The sequence below is a fragment of the Loxodonta africana genome, chromosome 4 (assembly GCF_030014295.1).
Source record: "Loxodonta africana isolate mLoxAfr1 chromosome 4, mLoxAfr1.hap2, whole genome shotgun sequence".
NCBI lineage: Eukaryota > Metazoa > Chordata > Mammalia > Proboscidea > Elephantidae > Loxodonta > Loxodonta africana.
In genome coordinates, this window is record NC_087345.1 from 63,185,965 (window position 1) to 63,202,064 (window position 16,100).

A 16,100-nucleotide genomic window follows, 5' to 3' on the forward strand; every position below is an offset into this window, starting at 1 on the left:
CTGGACACTCTGCTAAATCAGAACTGAAGTCACTCCCAAAGTCCACCTTTCAGCCAGAAATTAGGCAGGCCTGTGCATGGTAGTTAAGTGCTATGGCTGCTAACCAAGAGGTCAGCAGTTCGAATCTGCCAGGTGCTCCTTGGAAACTCTATGGGGTAGTTCTACTCTGTCCTGTAGAGTTGCTATGAGTGGGAATCGACTCTACGGCAGCGGATTTGGTTTGGTTTTGGGTTATAAAATAAATAAATAAAATAACACACGTGAGGTCCCCCACGCATCTGTCAGTCTGTGAGGGCTTGCATCTTGCTGTGATGCTGGAAGCTACAGCACCAGTATTCAGATACCAGCAGGGTCACCCATGGCAGACAGGTTTCAGCTGAGCTTCCAGACTAAGAGAGAATATGAAGAAGGACCCAGAAGTCTACTTCTGAAAAGAACTAGTCAGTGAAAACCTTATGAATAGCAGTGGAACATTGTCTGATACGGTGCCAGAAGATGAGCCCCCCGGGGTTGGAAGGCACTCATAAGACGACTGGGGAAGAGTTGCCTCTTCAAAGTAGAATCAGCCTTAATGACATGGATGGAGTCAAGCTTTAGGGACCTTCATTTGCTGATGTGACATGACTCAAAATGAGAAAAAACAGCTGCAAACATCCATTAATAATCAGAACCTGGAATGTACAAAGTATGAACCTACGAAAATTGGAAATCGTCAAAAATGAAATGGAATGCATAAACATTGATACCCTAGACATTAGTGAGCCGAAATGGACTGGTATTGGCCATTTTGAATTGGACAATCACATGGTCTACTATGCCAGGAATGACAACTTGAAGAGGAATGGCATTGCATTCATCATCAAAGAGAACAATTCAAGATCTATTCTGACGTACAAAACTGTCAGTAACAGGAAGACAAATTAATACGACTATTATTCAAATTTACGCACCAACCACTAAGGCCAAAGATGAAAAAATTGAAGATTTTTACCAGCTTGTGCAGTCTGAAATAGATCAAACATGCAATCAGGATGCATTGATAATTATCGGTGATTAGAAGACGAAAGTTGGAAACAAAGAAGAAGGTTTGATAGTTGGAAAATATGGCCTTGGTGATAGAAATAATGCTGGAGATCGCATGGCAGAATTTTGCAAGACCAACGACTTCTTCATTGCAAATACCTTTTTTCACCAACATAAACAGCGACTATATACATGGACCTTGCCAGATGGAATTCAGAGGAATCAAACTGACTACATCTGTGGAAAGAGACAATGGAAAAGCTCAATATCATCAGTCAGAACAAGGCCGGGGTCAACTGTGGGACAGACCATCAATTGCTCATATGCATGTTCAAGTTGAAACTGAAGAAAATTAGAACAAGTCCACAAGAACCAAAGTACAATCTTGAGTATATCCCACCTGAATTTAGAAACCACCTCAAAAACGGATTTGACACACTGAACACTAATGACCAAAGACCAGATGAGCTGTAGAATGACACCAAGGACATCATACACGAAGAAAGCAAGAGGTCATTAAAAAGACAGGAAAGAAAGAAAAGACCAAAATGGATGCCAGAAAAGACTCTGAAACTTGCTTTTCGACATCGAGCAGATAAAGCAAAAGAAAGAAATGATGAAGTAAAAGAACTAAACAGAAGATTTCAAAGGGTAGCTGGAGAAGACAAAGTAAAGTATTATAATGACATGTGCAAAGAGCTGGAGATACAAAACCAAAAGTGGAGAACACGCTTGGCATTTCTCAAGCTGAAAGAACTGAAGAAAAAAATTCAAGCCTCGAGTAGCAATAGTGAAGGATTCTATGGGGAAAATATTAAATGATGAAGAAGCATCAAAAGAAGCTGGATGGAATGCACAGAGTTTATACCAAAAAGAACTGGTTGACATTCAACCATTTCAAACGTAGCCTATGATCAAGAACCAATGGTACCGACAGAAGAAATACAAGCTGCACTGAAGGCACTGATGAAAAATAAGGCTCCAGGAATTGACAGAATATCAATTGAGATGTTTTAACAAACGGATACAGTGCTGGAAGTGCTCACTCATCTATGCCAAGAAATTTGGAAGACAGCTACCTGGCCAATCAACTGGAAGAGATCCATGTTTATGCCTATTCCCAAGAAAGGTGATCCAACCAAATGCAGAAATTACTGAACAATATCATTAATATCACACTGAAGTAATGCTTTGCTGAAGATCATTCAAAAGTGGCTGCAGCAGTATATCAACAGGGAACTGCCAGAAATTCAGCCTGGATTCAGAAGAGGACATGGAACAAGGGATATCATTGCTGATGTCAGATGAATCCTGGCTGAAAGCAGAGAATACCAGAAAGATGTTTACCGGTGTTTTATTGACTATGCAAAGGTATTTGACTGTGTGGATGATAACAAATTATGGATAACATTGAGAAGAATGGGAATTCCAAAAACACTTAATTGTGCTCATGAGGAACCTGTACATAGATCAAGAGGCAGTCGTTCAGACAGAACAAGGAAATACTGAACGGTTTAAAGTCAGGAGGTTTGCATCAAGGTTATATCATTTCATCATACTTATTCAATCTGTATGCTGAGCAAATAATCCGAGAAGCTGGGCTATATGAAGAAGATTGGTAAAAGACTCATTAACAACCTGCAATATGCACATGACACAACCTTGCCTGCTGAAAGTGAAGAAGACTTGAAGCACTTACTAATGAAGATCAAAGACCACAGCCTTCAGTATGGACTGCACCTCAACATAATGACAACAAAAATCCTTGCAACTGGACCAATAAGCAACATCATGATAAATGGAGAAAAGATTGAAGTTGTCAGGGATTTCATTTTACTTAGATCCACAATCAACCCATGTTTCTTTACCTAAACAACTTTTGTGGAGTTCCTGGGTGACGTAAACAGCTAAGTACTCAACTACTAGCTGAAAATTGGTGGTTTAAACCCACCCAGAAGTGCCTCGGAAAACAGGCCTGGTGATCTACTTCCAAAACATCACAGCCTTGAAAACCCTGTGGGGTGCAGTTCTACTCTGTGCACACGGGGTCACCATGACTTGCAATCAACTTGACAGCAACTGACAAGAACAAGCAACTTCTGAAGGGATGAAATTGCCCTTTACTGAGATGGTCAGAATACAGAACAAGACAGTGGTTTAAGATCTGCACCTCAAACTTGAACATGTTTATTTTGAGATACTCTTTAGACGTTCAAACATATGTCACATAGTCAGTAGAATGTAGAAGTCTGGAGTTGAGGAGAGAGGACTTGGCTGGAGATGTAAATTTGGGAGTTAACAACCATAGCAGGTACTTAAATAGACTGGGTGAAGTCAACAAGGGACTGAAAGCGAGCAGCTAAGAAAGAGGTGCAAAACCTGAGTCCTGGGCACTCCAAGATTAAGCAGTTAGAGAGGTGGAGAGGAAAGAAAATAGACGGGAGGAAGAATGGCCAGTGAGCAGGAGAAAAAAAAATCGAAAAATGTGTTGCCTGGGAAGACAAGTGAAAAATGTATCCCAAGGAGTCAGAAAGAACAACTGTGTCAGATGCTGCTAACAGTTCAAGATGGAAGACTGAGAATTGAACAGTGGATTTAGCAATGTGGAGGCATTATTGAACTTGTCAAGCACAGTTTTAGTGGAGTGTAGGGGGGAAAAGCCTAATGTAGAGTGCATTCAGGAGACAAGGGAAAGAGAGAAATTGGAATCAGCGCAGACAGCCAACTCTTTAAAGCACTTTGGCTATAAAAGGAAGGAGAGAAATTGTGCAGTAGCTGGAATGAGTGGGAGTGATTTTATGTGTGTGTGTGTGTGTTTAAGCGGAGAGAAACAGCACCATATTTTTAGTGCTATTGGGGAAAGATTCAATAAAAAGGGAAAGCTGAAGATTCGGGAGGAGAAAGAAGTAAGTGATGTCCTAGAGAAGGTGAGAGAGGATGGGCTCAGGTGCACAAAGGTGGGAGTGTCCATTACTGGAGCAATGTCAGTTGATCCATAGTAATAGGCAAAGAGAAGGGTATATAGCCCAAGACTTAAGCAATGATTAAATACAAGAATGTTGGAAACGGTTATTTTCTAACAACTCCAAAGCTGTAAGAACCAAATACCTCTGTTGGAATATATAAAACAAGGCCTTGGAGGCCTCCTTATAAATATGCCCTGATTAAGTTAAGCACTTTCTAAAATTGCATTTATTTTCAGGATGAGAAGCAATCTTTCACAAGACCCAGACTGAATTAGGGAAAATATGCGTGGGCATAAACCCAAAGTTGTGAAGGGTTGAAACTCTTAAAACTAAAGAATGAGGGAAGAGGGTGATAACCAAATTGAACACGAAACAACATTGGCAAGCTAGCGAAACAGTAGAAAACCTCTTTCCAGATAGGTTTTAGGTTGCTAGTAGAAGAGACCATTTATGATCATTACTGAGAGCAACATACATAGTAACTACTCGATAAATGCTTGTTGAATTAACTAGTTAATTCAATTCTATAGTTGGTTTGTATTATATTAAATTCTCCTCTCAGTGTGCTTATGGTTTGTTAGTTTACTGCAGTAATAATCTCATGCATCATTCCTGCTAAAATGCATTGCCTTCATTGATTTCTTTCATCTTTACTCTTCTACTTTTTTTTTTTTTGCATTAGTGGTAAAATATCGTAAACATTGAGTACCATACACATATTTCGTTTTTTAGTGTAGTCTTGGAAATGTATAGCATGTAATAGCTACAAACCATCTTAACAAGAACAGCTAAATGGCCATTTTATAGAGTAATTAATGAAGGGAAAAATGCCTTGTTAAATTGTGTTAAAATAACTGTTAAATATTGAAGCAACTGTATCCATTTTAATAGGATGTGGTGTGGTTTTAGTATAAGAGATCGGGGTTGGAAACACATAAAAATATTTCCCACTGAAAATAATAATTTAACTGCTTTTTTAGTTCATGAGAAAAATCACCCTATGAAGGGCTTTGCAGAAATAAATTACCTTCGTAAGACAGGAAAAGGCTATATTTATTTGATTAAAAAGCCAGTGAAAGGATAGTCGTTTGAACAAACTATTTCCCTATGGTACTTAGTGAACAAGAAAGGGATGTATTGCTTTACCTGCTTCCTTAAGAAAGCACTAATGTTAACCCACAGAGAGAGCCTTAAGGTACTTCCCACTAAGAAACCACAAGATTAAACAGCTCCAGTGTAAGTTCAGATACTTTGAGGAGTTCTGGTTGAAAGAAAGCATTTGGCGGATGAATTCCCATTACACAGAATTAGACTAGACTATATAAAAAGCCCCCAGAAATTTTATTTTAAAAAGCAATATTACTTGAGGCTCTTAACAAAACACATACATGTTACTCAATATTTATGCAATCTAATATCTAAGTAAAGGCCAAAAAAAAAAAAAAAGGGCATACTGGGGAAAACATACACACACAGGCACGCACACAAATGCATTGAGAAAATCTCAAACGTGAGATGCATAGTCAACATTGTAATACAGGGTTTTGTTTTGTTTTTTATTACAGGGTAGTATTATATAATTATTATCTCAAATTAAAAACAACAAATACAGCCACTAATTCAAGGGAAAAAATACATAATCAAAGGGTGTAAATGTTTAACAGTCAATACAACATTTCATGACAAAAAATTATCCGAAAGCTTTCCTACCTGCAAGTAGCAAATCATTATCACCATCACAATACAGAAACAGATGTATCTATTATGACTTGGAAACCCTGGTGGCTTAGTGGTTAAGACTACGGCTGCTAACCAAAAGGTCAGCAGTTTGAATCCACCAGGCGCTCCTTGGAAACCTTATGGGGGCAGTCCTACTGTGCCCTATAGGGTGGCTATGAGTCAGAATCAACTCAACAGCAATAGGTTTGGCTTTTTTTTTTTTTTTAATGACTTAAAAAGTCATTCAAGCTAGCCTCCTGATTCACTAAACTTCAAAAATGCAATTTATCTCATAATTTATCATAAAAAAATAGACTCTATCAACATGAAACATAAAGCCCAAGGTATGAAGAAAAAATCATGGACTTTCCCTACCACGCAACTTTCAGAATGACTTCCCCTCTTCTTTATGCTCCACCTCCCATTAACTTCCTATCTCTTTATTAGAACTCAAGTCAAAATAAGGCTTATTTTTATATGCATTTCATGCCTACAACACTGTATAATGATTTCCCATCTTAACCTAACACGGTACTATATTTGTACCCTAAAAAATATTGGCACTTAATTATATTCCATATTGTGTGAGTCTCTAATTCATCTATTCCAGTAAGTATCGTATTGTCTCCTCAACAAAACCACAATCTCCTTGAGGGCAGAAATTCTTGTTACAAAATACCAGTTCTCCTTCTTCAAAGGCAGCACTGTGCCAGGTAGGTAATGAGTTCGTCATAAAAGCATGAAGTCCTGAAAAGAAGTAATCAAGCAAAAGCTTTAAGAAACTTACTGATTTACAAATTACAGAGCAGCAGCAAAAGGAAACTGAAAGCTATCTGCAATCATTAGTTGAAATCTAGAGTGAATAACAAAATATTCCCATACAACTGAGCCACTTTATCTGCCACCTAATTAATTTATAAAACATTCATGATGAAAACACATTTGAAATACTCAAATATATCTTCTGGGTGATGAAATTATGAGTTACAATATATGTGTTTTTTTCTATTTTTTAAGTTTCCAAATTCACTAAAAGGAACATGTGTCACTTTTAATATCAGTATGAAATTAACAAAAATACCTATTCTGTTATTCCTGAAGCCAGGCAGGCTGAGTTTGAATTCCAGATCCATTAATTCCTGCTGTGTGATCTGAGCACATTACTTAGTCACTAAATGCCTAGGTTTCCTCATCTGGAAAATGAGAAAATAACAGGGACTACCTCAGAAGGTTGTGGTAAAGACTAAATGAATTAAAGTGTATCAAGCCGTTAGGAGTGGCTCACATACCGTAAATGTGATAGAAGTATTTGTTGTTGTTGCTATTTTCAACATCCCTTTGGGATAAAAGGAAAGAGGATAATTTAATTCTTTAAATTTCCACAACATTCTTTTAAAGTAGCACTTCACGCCTCTGATAGTTCTCACGAAAATAGAACACATAGAAATAGAAAGACTTGCTGTATTGTGTCAAGTAAACTGTATACTTCTAATTACAACTTAACAGTAAGAAATACAAAATTTCTGCCAATCTCATACAAATAGTTTCCCTATCTATAGTTTAATTACCTAATTTAGAGATTTAAAACCAAATCCTCACACAGTGAACACCAACTATTTTGGCTTAATAATGTTAAAAGTCCATCTTTGTATAACAAGGGGAATAAACTATTATCCTAAGAGCACGCATCAGAATTCCTCTTAGGAAACTATACTGAAAAACCACTTAAGGCGAAAATTCAAATCCTTGGAGATGAGCTGGCGTGAGATGAGGACACAGTAGAGAAGGTGTTTGGGAAGGGAGGAAATGAGAAGAGAGAAGATATTGCAGAGTTTATGACCGGACATCAAAAATGACCTTTAATAAAAGGAGAACCTAATATTAAATTTTAAGGCTATTTTGTAATATAACACCTCCACACGCACATATCCCCTGCAAAGCTTCAGTAAACTTAAGTCAACTAGTAGAGAGTTTATTATCTGCTCATTTGTTTTAAATTTTGGTTTTCTAATAGAAAGAGGCAGGTTCCACATTTCACTTGACATGGTTTGGAACACAGGCAGACCTGCAAGGTAAGGATGCTTCAGTTTGGCAGAAACAGCTCTAACCCAGAGCTGAGCATTATTAGAACACAAGCCTTTCTCCCTCTCCTCCTATTCCCAGAACTCTCCCCATTGGGAATTTGCAGAAATGCTGGTCCTTGGTTTATACTCATTGTTTTTAGTCAGTGCCCCCACCCATTCTCTCCTGAACACATCCATCAGGCCTTGACCCCAATGCTCCACTGCAACTGTTCTTGCCAAGGTCACTAATGACCTTGACATTGCTAAAGTTAATTAATGGTCAATTTTCAGTCCTCATCTAACTTTACTTGTCACAATTGATCGCTTGCTTCTGTTTGAAATATTCTCTTCACTAAACACCATTTACTCCTGGCTTCTTCAGTGCCTCAATTAGCTGCTCGTTCTCAGTAGCACTTACTAGCTCCTAATCTAGCCTTGAATTCTTTCTTCAGTTCTTTCAGCTTGAGAAATGCCGAGTGTATTCTTACCTTTTGATTTTCTATCTCCAGGTCTTTGCACATTTCATGACAATACTTTACTTTGTCTTCTCGAGCCACCCTGTGAAATCTTCTATTCAGCTCTTTTATGTCATTATTTCTTCCTTTTGCTTTAGCTTCTCAATGTTTAAGAGCAATTTTGAGAGTCTCTTCTGACATCCATTTTGGTATTTCCTTTCTTTCCTCTCTTTTTAATGACCTCTTGCTCTCTTCATGCATGATATCCTTGATGTCATTCCACAACTCATCTGGTCTTTAGTCATTAGTGTTCAATGCGTCAAATCTCTAAAGATCGTCTTTAAATCTAGGTGGGATATATTCAAGGTCATACTTTGGCTCTCAAAGACTTCTAATTCTTCTTCAACTTTAACTTGAATTTGCATATGAGCAATTGATGATCTGTTCCACAGTCAGCCCCTGGCCTCATTCTGACTGATGATATTGAGCTTTTCCATCATCTCTTCCCATAGATGTAGCCAGTTTGATTCCTGTGTATTCCATCTGGTGAGGTACACATGTATAATCACTGCTTATGTTGTTGAGAAAAGGTATTTGCAATGATGAAGTTGTTGGTCTTGCAAAATTCTATCCTGTGATTTCCAGCATCATTTCTATCACCAAGGCCATGTTTTCCAACTACTACCAATCCTTCTTTTTTTCTGACTTTTCCATTCCAATCACCAGTAACTATCAATGTCTCTTGATTGCATGTTTGATCAATTTCAGACTGCCGAAGTTGGTAAAAATCTTCCATTTCTTCATCTTTGGCATTAGTGGTTGGTGCATAAATTTAAATAATAGTAGTGTTAACTGTTGCTCCTTGTAGGTGTATGGATATTATCCTATCACTGATAGTGCTGTACTTCAGATAGATCTTGAGATGTTCTTTTTGACAATGAGCACGATGCCATTCTTCTTCAATTTGTCATTCCCAGCATAGCAGACCATATGATTATCTGATTCAAAATAGCCAATACCAGTTCATTTCAGCTCCTAATGACTAGGATATCGGTCTTTATGGGCTCCATTTCATTTTTGACAATTTCCAATTTTCGTAGATTCATACTTCGTACATTCCACATTCCAATTATTAATGGATGTTTGCAGCTGTTTCTTCTCATTTTGAGTTGTGCCACATCAGCAGATGAAGGTCCATCCCAAAAGCTTGACCCCATCCCACATCATTTAGGTTGATTTTACTTTGAGGAGACAGCTCTTTCCCAGTCATCTTTTGATTGCTTTCCAACCTGAGGGGTTTATCTTCTGGCACTATATCAAATATGTTCCACTGTTATTCATAAGGTTTTCACCAGCTTATTTTTTTTCAGAAGTAAATCGCTAGGTCCTTCTTCCCAGCCTTTTTCAACTCTATGACACCTAACAACAACAACAATCTAGGCTTTGCTGGCCCTAATCTCTAAATGTTGGATCAATCCTGCCTTATTTCCATTCTGTTTTCTATCTTCTCTCACTGCCTTGGTGATCCCACCCAGCCTTAGGCTTTATATTTCATTATATGCTGACAAATGTATATCTCTAGCCAGACCTCAACCAAGCTCCATATTTGCAAATTCAGCAGTCTACTTAAATTTCTAACAGATATCAAGGTGCCACCTAAATGTTAAATAGACATGTCAGCCTCTAAAATGTCTATCTCCTCCTTTGATAGACAATCTTGTTGTCTCAGTAAATGGCAATTCCATCTTTCTAGTTCTTAGGCCAGAAACCTTGGAGTTATCTTTGACTCTTCTCTTTCTCTCACATTCCACATCTTGCTCATCGGCAAATTCAATTGCTTCTACCTTCATTATATATCCAGAATTTGACTAATCTCGTCTATGCTACTGTTAACATCCTAGTCTAAGTGACTATCATATTTTGCCTAAATTTTAACTGGTTTTCATGCCTTTACCATTTTCACCCAAAACAGAGTCTCCCAATCTCCACACTACTGACATTTTGAACTGGTAACTCTTTATTGTAGAGGGTTGACCTGTGCACTGTAGAATGTTTAGCAACATCCCTGGCCTCTCATTAAATGCTAGTAGCATCCCTTCCCTGTTTGTGAGAACCAAAAATATCTCCAAACACTGCCAAATGTTCTCTGAGGGGCAAAATTGCCCATGATTGAGAACTACTACCCTATGGTATATTTTCAACCCAGCCACAAGAATGATCCTTTTACAACGTAAATGATACCACATAATGCTCTGATCAAAACTGACCAATAGATTTCCATCTCACTCAGAAAAAAAATTAAAGTCCTTACCACGGCTTGCTGAATCTACACTATTTGACACCCATCCATTACTCCTTGATGTCACCTCTTACTGGTTACTCCCTTACTCACTCTGCTCCAGTCACACTTGCCTCATTGCTCTTTCTCAAATATATCCATTACAAGAGTCCCACCTGAAGGTTTTTGCACTTTGCTTTGTTCCTTCTGTCTACAGCCCTTATTATACTCACTGGACTAACTCCTTCACCCCCTTAAGTCCTTTGCTCAAAAGTCACCTTCCCAATGAAGCCTTCTGTGATCACCCATTTAAAAACTTCAGCCACATTTCCAGTCCCCACACACTTTCTATTCATCCTTTCTAGCTTTATTTTTAATGTCACTTATCTCCATCTGAGGAAATCCTGGTGGTGTAGTGGTTAAGAGCTATGAATGCTAATCAAAAGGTAGGCAGTTCAAATCCATCAGGCGCTCCTTAGAAACCCTGTGGGGCAGTTCTACTCTGTCCTATAGCGTCGCTATAAGTCGGAATCAACTCAACGGCAACAGGCTTGGTTCTTCTGTTTTTTTTTTTTTTTTTAATCTCCATCTGAAATTAAACTTTAACATGCCTCCACTTAACAGAATGTCATAGGCAAGAAGGAACTTTTGCCTTTTTTATTCACTACTGTATCACCATCATATAGTAGAGTGTCTATAATATGGTAGGCACTCAATAAACACCAGTAGAATAAGTAAGGAGTAGGGGAGGGAGAGGAGAAGGGAGAGAGGGAGTAAGAAAGAAAGGAAAGAAAGTGGGAAGGAATGAAAGAAGGCAGGAAGGAAGGGAGGGAGGGAAGAAGGGAGAGAGGGAGGAAGGGTAGAAGAGGGCTTGGAACCTATGTTAGATGGATCTGAAGGGTCAAGGTAGCTGCAGTGAATATCTAGAACGCATCTACATGGATCATTAATAAAGACTGAGTTGGCTTCCACAAAATTTGTTTTTCAGAAATATAATTCATGATGTACGACAAAATCTAAGGCTACGTCCAAATGCTTCTGCTCTTAAGGATTTTTATGTAGAAAGTATACTTACAATGCCATTAACATATAGATTTAAATATCTATAGATTAGGAAATACGTAGAACTTTAAGAGAAATTTTACAAAGTACGTGTGCTGTGGTAACTCCCCAAGACACATAAACAGGAATGTGCTGGGATAAGTCAATCATTCAATTATATACACCATAAGGTAGCTTAACGAGTAAAAGTAACGGCGAACGAAGCTCTTTTCTACAGAAGAAAGCCTACATGGTTCAATTGTGAGTGAAACGGAGGAACAGAAACACTTCCTGTTGCAAGCTGACAGTTACACGGAACCCCCTGAAGTTGTAAATTGAGTTCCTCTGCTGATTACTGGTCTGAAGGGACAAAGAAAGCTCCACATTTTATTTCTCTTGCTGAACTTGCAACATAAGCACTCGTGAATTTTACATAAGGGTCAAGCTGGGACACTCCAGAATGTTTTCTCTAGAGAACAGTGTCACCTCCCATGCAAATGAGGTCAGGTATGCCTTTCTGCCTTGGGTCCCTACCAGGGAGATTTCAGTGTAACAGATTTTAATGGGGAACTTGAAATACAGGGCAAAAGGAAGAAAGAAAAGAAAATACAGGGCAAAAGGAAGAAAGAAAAGTAAACATAGGGACCTATTTAAAATGAAATTTTGCCTATGGATTCTGACAGCACATGTTTCCAAATGAGCTCAGGATTTTATAGTATCATTCACAAAAGTTGTATGCCACACCCATTGATAACAATATCAACTAGCATTCTGTCTACTTTCTGAACTACTCATCATAAGACCAGTAAAGCTACACAGCAGGCAAGTCCATTAATGAAATCAGCCTAGTTCTCCAGGGAGGAGAACTTGTGGTTCAAATGCTAACACTCTGATAGAGTAAGCACTTTATTCTTGCCAGTGAGCAATACCTTTTATGTGGATGCTGATCAAAAATGCTCTTGGGAAGGAAAAAAGATGGAGGGGGGAAGGAGGAAGAAAAGTACTATTGTGATGTAATATTTCAAAAGAGATGTTCTCAGAAGCAAAAATAACTTCAGCATTTATAATGGATATACATTTTCTAACTTTCTGGAGAGTCATAGAAAAATTATGTTGCCAAAAAAGCAGCCTCATTCAAATTAGGGTAACAAAATTAATTCATTTATTCATCCACCCAACAATTATTGAGCATATTCTCTCTGTAAAAGGAAGAAATGTAAGAACATTCATCATGAGCACAAGCTCCATTAATATTAGAGTCCCCCTTTTCTCTTCTTTTTATTTCCTGTAACTCTGTATTCAAACTGTGACTGAACAAAAATAACCAAAGGGATAACTCATACATTGTGGCCCAACATCTGAGAATTAGGAAAGAGAAACTTACCAATGAGCGCCTTCTCACTGTAACATATTGAAGACTTTTGGGAATCATAGAGACCTAGTTTGAAATCCCAGCTCCCTCACTCACTGGCTATCTGGATGAACGGATAACTCCATGAGTCTCAATTCCCTTTTATGAAAAATGGTGTAGCCATATCCATCCTCCATGGTAGTTGTGAAGATTAAATGAAATGTTGGCAAGAACCTCGTCCACAGTTGTGTTTTCAACAAAGTATTTTGATTACCTTTTAGAATCTTAAACTTACATAATTTCTTAATTCCTATGAGCACTTTGTGGCAAGACTCCAGAAGCACTATATTTTATTTTACCACTTCAGAAGAAATTCTATTTCATGCTCATAATCTCTACAAATATAACCCTTGGAATTTTTATGCTTTCCAAATGTCTTAACCAAGAAATCCCAACTTCAAGGAGCCTTCCAATAAAATAACCAAGAAAATTCTTACCGAGTTTTGGCAAGGAATAGGGCACTTTAAAGTAGTCTTCATAAAATTCTATTAATCTCTTTGTTATATGGAGAGCATAGTCCCCGGATCCTCTTCTGATAGCATCAGGTCTTGCATATAATCGCACCTAATTAAAAATATGCATAAAAGTTACTTTAGCCCTTTGGTCATCCTTCCTACAAATATGAATCTACACAAATTACTTCAAATAGTGCCAAAAGTAAACAGTATTCTTGTTCATATATCAAAGCACTCTATAGCAGAAAGAATCAAACTTAAACAATTGAAGTAGCCAAGTTGAGTAAGTTACAATTTCCTCACTTCACACGATGACATAGAGAAAATTTATACACATTGCATCAAAATAAATATTCAACATTATCACTTACATGTGCCTGCTAGAGATATGAAGGTACGGTGGATTAGTATAATGGTCCCTGACCATGCTGAAAGTCGACAAGACACGGTGGCTCGGCAGGAGAGAAAATTCATGATTTGTTAAAAAACACATTGTAACAAAATTTGGAAGTATTACCAAGCTGAGCAAAAATATAATTTATGCTCCCTTCTTTTCTTTGTAAACAACTGTCTTTATTCCCAATATGCAACCTAGGTATAGAAAATCCTCTCACGTACGTAAATGATCTCCATTCTGGAATGCTGTCTGCAACTGCTTGGGGCTTCAAAACCAGATGAAGCAATTCATATTTCTAACATAACCCAAATACTTAATATTGATTTTTAAATCAAATGTTGTATATTATCTAGTCCTTAGCCAAAAAAAGAGCCTAAGGCAAGTAACATAAAACTGAACAAAACTAACAATTGTACAGAAAAGGTTAAAATGAGGTTAGTTTTCACAAAGCTTTCATAAAGCTATCCAGCATCTTTCTTTCCAAAGGCTAAATCTATTTTTCACAGATGTGGTCCCTAATCCTCATATCAATTGTGTGAATAAGAACTAGGTATTTTGCAGAGTATTGAGAGTACAGTGGACTGGGAGTTGGATTTTAGTCCTATTCTGCCACTAAAAACTCTGGGTGATATTGAACAAATTACTTAACCTGTTTGGATCTCAAGTTTTCTCATTTATAAAATAAAGGTGTTGGCCACCTGATGGTTTCTACAGTGTTTTTCACTTCTAAAACACATTGCTCCCAATCCCATTTTACAGAAAGGGAGTTTGTTGGTTTTTTCTTTTCAAATCACCATAAAAATAAATATTTCATTCAGTACATGGAAATAGACTTTTAAATTCAACAAGAAGACAAAGAAAAGCTGTACTCAATCATAATATAGAACCTGATTACACAATTAACTATTGTTTATGTTAAAAAGAGAGAAAAAAACAAAACCCGTCACTGTCAATTCCATCTCACAGTGGCCCCATGTGGTACACAGAGTTTTCTTGGCTGTAATCTTTATGGAAGCAGTTCACAAGGCCTTTCTTCCACAGAGCTGCTGGGTGGCTTCAAACCACCAGCCTCTAGGTTAGCAGCAGATCGCAAACCATTTGCACAACCCAGAGATGTGCATAATCAAAAAGTATAGAAAGTCAAGGAAAATACATTCTGACATTAGTTTAGAAAGACCTGTTTCAATAACATATTTATTGAATAATATATTTACCACAAAAATGGCTGTTAGAAACATAGCCTTTCCTATCAATCAATTCCACCAGTCAATCAAGCTATCTGCAATGAATTCAACAACAATTATTTACTAAAATTGTGAAGCTACTTCTCACCCAGCAACTAAATCAAATATCAAATTCAGTTCAGCCACCTACAATTTTAGCTGGCAATAGCATAAAACCAAAACTGTCAAGAGAGCCCATTTGAAAGAGCAGAACCTGATACTCTTGACACTCTCAGAGAGGATGTTGTTATGATTCCCTGTCCCTGATGTCAACTGCTCAATAAACAGTCAATGTCTTAAGTAGAGCACCCATGAGGCAGACTGTAAGACAAGGATGAGTGTGTGAGTGATTGAATAAGGAGAGGCCTCCAGAAGAGATCGACAAGGGAGTGGGGGAAGCAGCATAAGGAAAGGTAAGAAGCCAAGTAAGGATGCAATTTCAGCAATTTCAGGTGCCGTCCTGAATTCAGACTGATCCTACAGGGCCTCTAGAGTGTAAATCACACTGGAGAGATTGTTCTGCCTTGAGGCAAGATTGCTTGGTTTCCATACTCCTGCACAGTCAGTCATCGGCTGCTGCTTGCCAAGGGGAGGACATAAAATACCAGGTACTCCAGGTTTCTTGAAGCATCTTGGCAATACAGCTCCAGTAGCCCAAGGGCAGGCCTCTGGAAGTTTCAGGTGTGCACCATTGAGAGCACAGGGAGCTGAGAGATGAGCACACCAAAGTTTCAGGTGTGTACCATTGAGAGAGAGCTGAGAGGGGCACGCCCAAAGTAAAGGGGATCTAAACTATACAACAACAGCATCCATAACAGACAGTAATTCGTTCCTGCATGTGTTTATACATTCAACAGATATTTAATTAGTACCTGCTTTGTGCCATGGTCTGGGCTAAGTACTATGAATTTAGTGATGAAGAAGACATGTTCTCTAAGCAATGAGGTACATAGGATTACAGAGAAAAATAACAGTGAAGATGTAATCACCACTCTTAAAAAGCTTACCGTTTATTGGATAAGTTTTGTATTAGCAACACTTGCCATGTGAATGGTAAAACATATATGGC

At 38.0% G+C, this 16,100-nt stretch overlaps 1 protein-coding gene across 1 annotated transcript in view; it reads right to left on the reverse strand.

The window, feature by feature from the left end:
- Positions 1-16,100, reverse strand: part of TRHDE (thyrotropin releasing hormone degrading enzyme) — a 486,396-nt gene that overhangs the window by 325,934 nt on the left and 144,362 nt on the right. Inside the window, exon 3 of the mRNA XM_003405210.4 lies at positions 13,394-13,520. Coding sequence (XP_003405258.4) covers positions 13,394-13,520 — 127 coding nt within the window. The remainder of the gene's footprint in view (positions 1-13,393; positions 13,521-16,100) is intronic.